The 8,162-nt window shown below is 42.8% G+C and overlaps 1 protein-coding gene across 1 annotated transcript; it reads right to left on the bottom strand.

The window, feature by feature from the left end:
- Nucleotides 1–2,137: 2,137 nt before the first annotated feature.
- DPH3 (diphthamide biosynthesis 3) lies at nt 2,138–7,494 on the bottom strand. Its single transcript, XM_049766153.1, has 3 exons — nt 7,374–7,494; nt 6,735–6,809; nt 2,138–2,863 (listed from the first exon to the last, which is right to left on the bottom strand). The coding sequence occupies exons 1-3, from the start codon at nt 7,479–7,481 to the stop codon at nt 2,798–2,800; spliced, it is 249 nt and encodes an 82-aa protein (XP_049622110.1). The 5' UTR covers nt 7,482–7,494; the 3' UTR covers nt 2,138–2,797.
- Between the last annotated feature and the right edge of the window lie 668 nt (nt 7,495–8,162).

The raw sequence follows: 8,162 nt of genomic DNA, 5'->3' as shown, positions 1-8,162 counted from the left end.
AGGAAGTTTCTCTACTGACAAAATCTGTTTGCTTTACTGTCACCTGATTTCGGTTCCCCTACCCACTCCCAAATAATTTTTGAGCCCTTATATCAGCTTAGTTAAGAGCCAATTTTGTTCAAGGACTACGGCTCGATCCCACCACCCACCCCACCCACCCCTGCCATCCCATATAGTACTTCAAGCCAAGAGCAATTTCTGAGTGCATAGCCAGGAGTAACAACTGAGCTTCACTGAGTGTAGCCCCAAAACAAAAAACAAACAAAAAAAAGAAACTACAAAACCTCAAAGTAGGTTACAGATTTCCAACTCATATAGTATTATGACAAATTCTTTATAATATAAAGTGTTTGTATTTAGGGAAAGAAGTCACATGAAAATAAGTGGATTTGAATTATATTACTTTATTGGCATATAATTTAATAAATTAATATATACATCAAATGTTGAATATTTTCTAATAAAAATGCCTTTGCTATAAAAGTATACACAGAGTCCTTGAAACACTTGACTTTATAGATGTATATGTATTTTTTCATCCCACTCCCCAGGTCTGGAATGGAACTCAAGGTCTTATAAATACAAGGCAAGTGCTCTATGCTGTGCTAGATCACTGAGCCCTGTAACATTCCACCTCAGGAGTATAGTAATATGAAGCTACATATGGCATTTCTTTCTCTGTAGTTCAAGATCGAGTCTTAAGTTAATAAAGATCATTTTAGCTCCTGTGATCTATAAAGACCACAACTGAAGTTGTGTTGAGAAATCACCGATTTCAGTTTCCTAACTGTACAGATGAGGTGTCTGCTGCCTTGCCAAAGAACAAAGTCATCAGTTGACAGAACCTGGACTAAAAGTCAGTTCTATAGATACGTAGTTACCAAAGGCACATGTTATCACACTGAGTTCTGGTCTCATCCAAAAGTCTGTGACTTTATTTGCTTAACGGAAGATTTGATCCTGATATGTTCTTCTGTAGTGCAGGACGTATTTGTAATTCCTTGCTTTGGAACTCGAATCATTCTCGTGAGGGCAGCCATTACTCATCACCAAATGCCAGTGTTCTTTATGCTTCTCTTCTTCTGTGTTGGGACCTTCTTTCTGCTCCTTTGTATCCACAGATCTACTTACTGCCTCAAGGGAGCCTGCTCCCATTTAAATGTTGCAGCAGCAGGAACATGCATTCGAGCCCTTCTGAGTAGCTCTTCACAGCATATTTTGGCACTCAGCTGTGCTCTGCTCTTTTCAGTGGTGGATTTCTTCAGATCTCAAATAACTTCAAAATTTTGTATCCCATCTAGCATATGCCATATACCACTCCTGATACTATAGCAGGCACTTCTAGTATATGACTGGCCAATGGCTATTTCAGCCCATAGCTGCATAGAATCATGCTGCTGGCAGATAAAAAGGGTCCCTCACTGGTTTTCATGTAACCCCCTGGGGATGTGGATTCCCAAGTCAGAAAGAGGGTCAAAAGTTCTTGTTCAAACTGCAGTAGTCATTTCCCCAAATCCATATTTTTAAATCTTCTATGCACAGAAAAGTTGTGCACATACTAGGAATTTTAGATCTGTGTGATTCTAATTCTTACTACTCTCAGCACTGCATCAAAGGAGACTGATGACCATTTTTCTATTTTTCTTTTCTCCGGGGTAACCTTTGAGTAAAAGTTTGGTTAAGCTGCAGGCTACAGAAGCCTATTAGATGTTCTTCCCATGCATATTTACTAAGAATGGGCTTCTCATTTTCAGCATATTCAAGACACAGACACTAACCTGACCTAAGAAGCAATATGTCTAAAAAGAAATAAGAATCCAACAATTTAAGCTGTTTACTTCATTAAATAGTATGTCCTACTCTCCTTCTGGAAACAGTTTTACTCTCTTTGGCTAATTTTCTTGTTGCTGTGTTCCTGATTGTCAAAGAATATACAGAATACTAATATTATATATTCTTTAAAATTTTTATTAATTTGGGGCCAGAGTGGTGGCGCAAGCAGTAGGGCGTTTGCCTTGCACTCGGTAACCTAGGACGGACCGCAGTTCCATCCCCCGGCGTCCCATATGGTCCCCCAAGCCAGGCATGATTTCTGAGTGCATAGCTAGGAGTAACCCCTGTGGCCCAAAAACCAAAAAAAAAAAAAAAAATTTTTTTTTTATTTTAAAGTCTAGCTGTGCAAGGCGAGACCTTAATTGTGTGTCATTTGTCCAACTTTTCTTTCTAACTTCTGTTCCTAAAGAAATTGAGTTCAGTATTGTCTCTTTAATACCACGCCCACTGGTAAAGTATAAAGAAAATAGCAAGCTAAAGAGACCATAAACATTCTAATATCAAAAGTGAGGAGAATGTTTGGGAATGAGAACTGAAGTTACAGAGCTGAGAACAACCGAATTCAAGTACTATTCTTAGTACTTGAGCCAAAAATAATATTCCTTTCTAATTAAGAATCTCAATGACTTTGAGGTAGATAATGCTAGTCAAACAATGAAGTAGTTAGCTGTGAGATATAAAATGGCAAAAATGATTGAAAGAAAGCACTGAATTGCAATTATTTCCTTAAAGTTCTGATCGAGAACAATGAATACTTCTGCACCAGAGCTCTAACAGGAAATCCAAGCATGTTGTATAGCCCCACTACTTTAATAGACAACACGGCAGCTGGTGGAGCATCCATACTGGTAGAAACAGCAACTCACAGAACGGTTGTCCCCAAAAGGGTGTTGGTAAGTCTGCCTTTCATTTAACAACTGTGCTTCTTTCTAATTGTCCATGATTTGGAAATCCTCAGTCTTCATTAGCATTTAACCAATTCTTTGTTGGTGGAAGGGGCTGGAACGGTTTCTCCACACATGAACTGATCCTAGGACAGAACAAATTATTAAAATAATCACTGTCACAAAATTTCCTTAATTAGATTACTACCTCTTGTTATAAAATCAATCCAGCTCTGTCAGCTTAATTTTTCAAGGCCCTGTCATACAATCTATTTTCAAAGAACACTGCCAATACTAGAATTAAAAAGCATGTATTTATTTTTAGTACTAAACTAATATTTAATGTAAAGCATTTTGTCTTGAAACACATGCCAACTGTATAACAGAGCAGCTAACTCTTAGAAATCACATCTACATAAACATTAGAAGTTTTAAGTTTCTATATGAGTTATTATTTATACTTAGAAAAGATCCTCCAGTTCAATGCTTGGTGATTTAAATACCCATTTTCTTCAAACACACTCAACTCTTCTTCCAAAGCCATGAAATAAGACTCTGTTTCCCAGCAAAGATAATCCACAGCATCACTGACTTCATAAGTGAAGACCATTCTGATTGCTTATTCCCTCTTATGTCTGCTATCACAAGAAATCTGCCTCCCAGGTTCCCCTCCATCTACAAACTGGTCTCCATGAGGCTCAACTCTCCTCAATCCTCACTCACTCCTGTCCAGAACCCGGAACCCTCCCATTGTGCTCTTTAGAATGTCAGGTGCATCATAAGCTCCATTTTCCCTGCCTCTTCTTCAACAGGTCCCTGTACCTTCTGACTCTACTAAGACTGACTTATGGGGAAGAGATGCTTATTTTTCCTCTAAGGCTCTGCGGCACTGTCTGAATACATGTTGGGTTGACATAACTAAGGATGAGGACAATGGCTACTAACATTTAATAGACAGAGGCCTGGAATGCTCTGAATATTCCACAATGCACAAGGTAGGTCCATACAAAAGAGCCATTAAGCTCAAAATGTCCAGAAGAAAGAGGCTGAGAAGAGACTATGCCCTAAGGTTACTGTGGCAGCTTTGTCCCAGACAAGAGGTATTCTCTGAGCCCTGGAACCACAGAGACTACATGCGAGCTGACTGCTCCTTTAAATCACTACCTGATCGGGGCCCAGAGTGATAATACAGCAGGTAAGATGCTTATCTTGCAAGTGGCTAACCTGGTTTGGCTATCTGGCATCCCATAATATCCCGAGCACTACCAGTAGTGATTCCAGAGCAGTGCAGAGCCAGGAGTTACTCCTGAACATTGCTGGGTGTGACGAAACAAACCACTATCTGAATCTTATAATAGTCTATCCAAGAGTGGGCAATGCCAGGGGTGCTTGAAAAACTGGAGTACAAGGGTTGCTTTCTGTTTGTTTGCTTAAAGAAAGTGGATTTCTGGGGTGGGGGGAGCTGAGTAATTTTTTTCCCTCTAGACATGACTGCTTTTTCTCTCATTTACCTGCCATGAGATGCTTCATTCCAACCCCTCAGAGAAATCCACTGTATATATATTTTTCACCACCTCCATGGCTGAGCCAAGGCACCATCTCCTCCTTTGACTCTCTGAACTGGTTTTCTAGCCTCAGTTCTTGCTTCTTCAATCTACTCTGAATCTAGCAACCAGAATAACTTTAATTAATTACTTTTAGTTTGTTTGGTGTTTGGGCCACACCTGGTGATGCTCAGGGGTTACTCCTGGCTATACACTCAGAAATAGCTCCTGGCTTGGGGGAACCACATGGGATTCTGGGGGATTGAACATCAGTCTGTTCTAGGTCAGCATGTGCAAGGCAAACACTACTGCTTCTGCCACCACTCTGGCCCCTAATTTATTTAAATTTTTATAATTTTATGTATTTTTTGGTTTGGGGCCATACCTGTGGTGCTCAGGCATCATTCAAGGCAGGGCTTGGGCAATCATAGAGGATACCAGGAATCAAACCAAAGTTAGTTACATGCAAGGCAACCACCCTACCTGCTGTGCTATTGCTCTGTCCCCAAATAGCTCTTTTAAAACAAACTACACCATGAATGTACCTTTCTTCAAGAAAACCATATTTATAAATTATTTACAGTAAAAATCAAATCCTTTCTATAGTACCACAGCCTGATGTACCCTCCTTCTACTATTTTTATCTTGGACAATGCTTACCTTCATTAACTCTACTCAGTCACAGGTTACTTGATAAAACCAGGAAAGTTCCTGCTTTAGATCCCATCACTGATATCCCCTGTGCCATGCTCTCATCCCCTATATGCACGAGGATTAGTTATCACTTCTTTCAATCTCTGCTCAACAAAGTCTTTCTAAATAAGGTCTACCATGACCATTCCTTTTTAAAAAACATTTATTTATTTAGGTTTTTGGGCTACACCGGGTGGCACTCAGGGGTTATTCCTGGCTCTGTGCTCAGAAATTGCTCCTGGCAAGCTTGGGGGACCATGTGGGATGCCGGGAATTGAACCCTGGTCCATCCCAGCTTGGCTTCGTGCAAGGTAAATGCCCTACCACTGTGCTCTGGCCCCTGCCATGATCATTCTAAGATTATAACCTCAAACTAGTATTCTTCATCTCTCCAATGTTGATTTCTTGTGTAGAACACTATTATTATTTTTGTTGAATAGTTTTTGTGGTTCTGGGAACTAACCTACAGCCTCATACATGCAAAAGCAAGTGATCTACGGCCAGACTACATGGCTGGCCTCAAGAATACATTTTAAAACACGAATATATCAATGAAGATCTAAATAATCATTCAAATTTTAGTCTGCTTCTTCCCCGTTCCCATCTTCCTTCCTTCCTTTCCTCCCTCCCTCCCTCCTGCCTGCCTGCTGCCTCAATAATTTTAAAACACGACTATATCAATGAAGATCTAAATAATCATTCAAATAATTGCCACTCTAACATCGTTTTTGCTGTGCTTCTTTGACTCTAAACCTTAAAAAAAGAAAAACCACTTAAACTTTTGAGGTTAACTTAAACTAATATGCATGTGCATGGAAATGTAAAAACTACTATGTCTTCAAGTTTAACGAGTTACATAAATTTTATGGCTTTAGATTGTTTTGTGTACTGCTAAGAAATTCCATAATGTACTACAATCTGGGGTTTTGAGGGACAAAGTAATTGTACATGGGTTCTGTTTTATCTTTCTTTGATTGTAAGTTTAAAATTAAGGTGTCAGCAGGGGGATTTCTTCTGAGAACTCTGTTTTTGGGTGACTGTCCTTCCACTGTAACTTTACCTTGTTCTCTTTCTTTGCATCACTGTTCACATAATTAAACATAAAAAAATTTAGTCTGCTTCTTCCCCATTCCCATCTTCCTTCCTTCCCATCTCCCTCCCTCCCTCCCTCTCTCCCTCCCTCCCTTCCTTCCTCAACCCTTCCTTGATCCCTGTGCATCCCATATGGTTCCCTGAGCCTTACAGGAGTGATTTCTGAGCTCAGAGCCAGGAGCAACCCCTGAGCACCACTAGGTGTGGCCCAAAATCCACCACCACCACCACCACCAAAAAAAACAAAAAACAAAAACAAACAAAAAAAATTAACTTAAGAATTCATTATTGAGAGGACTGCTCAAATATTGAGGTGCCAACGGGCCATGAGAGAATTTGCTTTCTACTGTCAACACATTATCTGCAGGTGAAAAGAAATAGAATTAAAGGGGAAACACGAAAGGATAAACCTACAGCTATGACTTACCCTGGGTAAGGGGACACACAGAATCCTACAGAAAAATCAGGTGAGAAACTCTACACTACAGTTTCCTCTTAACATAAACCTAGGGGTTCTGGAAAGTTTAATCACATGCTAAAGGAGGTACAATGACTTTAAGTAGCTTCTATACTAACTTTTCTTCTACACAGGAAGTAATCAACTTTCCTTAGCAAAAGGGCAGCTTGTCTGTATAAGAGTCTACCCTCTCCCCGCCAACCCCCACTCTGAGAAAATCCGACCCCTTACTTTGTCATAAATCACTTTGATGATGAGGGAGCAGCTAGGACATGTCGCCACATCTTCCCCGTTCTCCAAATCTTCCTATAACAAAAATAAACAAATAAACAACAACAAAACAACCCCCTAGGGAGCCAACCCATCTTTCCTTTGCTATTTCTACACCCCTCCAAAGGACTCCAAAAATGAGAAACAAGAGCAAAAAGATTGGGGGCCGAGCCTCATCCCTTCACTCACTCCATCCATCCATCCATCCATCCATCCATCCATCCCTCCCTCCCTCAGTCCCTCCCGGGCTGGTTCAAAGGCAAAACAAAACAAATGTGTTTATGGGCTTAGAACAGGGATCAAGCGGTAGGGCGTTTGCCTTGAACGCGTCTGACCCAGGAGGGCCCTGGGTTCAATCCCCAGTATCCCATATGTTCCCTCACAAACCAGGAGAGAGATTTCTGAACGCAGGGGTAGGAGGAACCCCTGAGCATCATCACCAGTGTGCCCACCCCAAAAAGAAAACAAACAAACAAACAACATATTCAGTGACAGCTCAAGAGGACCGAGTCTGGGAGCACCCCAAAAGGAGTCTCCCCAAGGTCTGAACTTTGAAGTCTGAACTCGTCGCCCCAGGAGGCGGCCGAATAGGAGGCAGACCTTGGTGATGCAGAAGTTATCTCCGCACGGGCAGGGGTAGAAATAAGACTCCGAGTCCTCGTCGTATTGGAAATCCTCGATCTCCACCTCGTCGTGGAACACCGCCATGTTGGGCCGCTGTCTCGGCGGCGCGCCACAAACGCGTCACTGACGGCGCCGGATGCTAAGACGGCCACTTCCGGCGCGTGATGATGACGTCAAGCCGGGCGTTGAAGCCCACTGCGTGATCGGGCATGGTCCCTAAGCGGGGAGCGCCGCTCCGCGGACACCGGAAGTCCTCCGGAAGCCGGTGGATGGAGGCGGGCCCGAGTAACCCAGGAGCGACCACTTCCGGCTCGTGGTGATGACGTCAACCGGGCATTGAAGCTCAAAGGGTGATCGGGCATGGTCCCTATGCGAGGGACTTTGCTCTTCGGACACCGGAAGTTCTCCGGAAGCCAGCGGAGAATTTACCCTAGGGCTGCCGTCACAATCTTCTTGTTATAGACAACGCTGGGTGCTGGCCCAAGCAAGCCCAGGAGTGGCCACTTTCGGCGCGTGATGATGACGTAAGCCCGGCATGGCCCAGAGGCGGCCAGTCACTTCCGGCGCGTAATGATGATGAAGAGGCCGGGCATTGAAGCCAAAGGAGTGATTGGGCACGGTCCCTATGGGCGGCAGGAAAGCGCCGCTCTTCGGACACCGGAAGTTCCCCGTAGCCGGTGTATGGATGTTGGCCCGAGCAGGCCCAGGAGCGGCCAGTTACTTCCGGCGCGTGATAATGACGCCAAGGGCGGGCATTGAAGCCAA

The sequence above is a fragment of the Suncus etruscus genome, chromosome 20, assembly GCF_024139225.1.
Source record: "Suncus etruscus isolate mSunEtr1 chromosome 20, mSunEtr1.pri.cur, whole genome shotgun sequence".
Lineage (NCBI taxonomy): Eukaryota > Metazoa > Chordata > Mammalia > Eulipotyphla > Soricidae > Suncus > Suncus etruscus.
This window is presented reverse-complemented; position numbering and strand designations above follow the sequence as displayed.

Excerpts from the sequence above, each read along its gene's own strand:
- DPH3 (XM_049766153.1), bottom strand. The coding sequence starts at position 7,481 with ATGGCGGTGTTCCACGACGAGGTGGAGATCGAGGATTTCCAATACGAC. Across the intron at positions 6,810-7,373 it reads ATAACTTCTGCATCACCAAG|GAAGATTTGGAGAACGGGGA; the intron begins GTCTGCCTCCTA and ends TTTTTGTTATAG. Across the intron at positions 2,864-6,734 it reads TCAAAGTGATTTATGACAAA|GATCAGTTCATGTGTGGAGA; the intron begins GTAAGGGGTCGG and ends GTTCTGTCCTAG.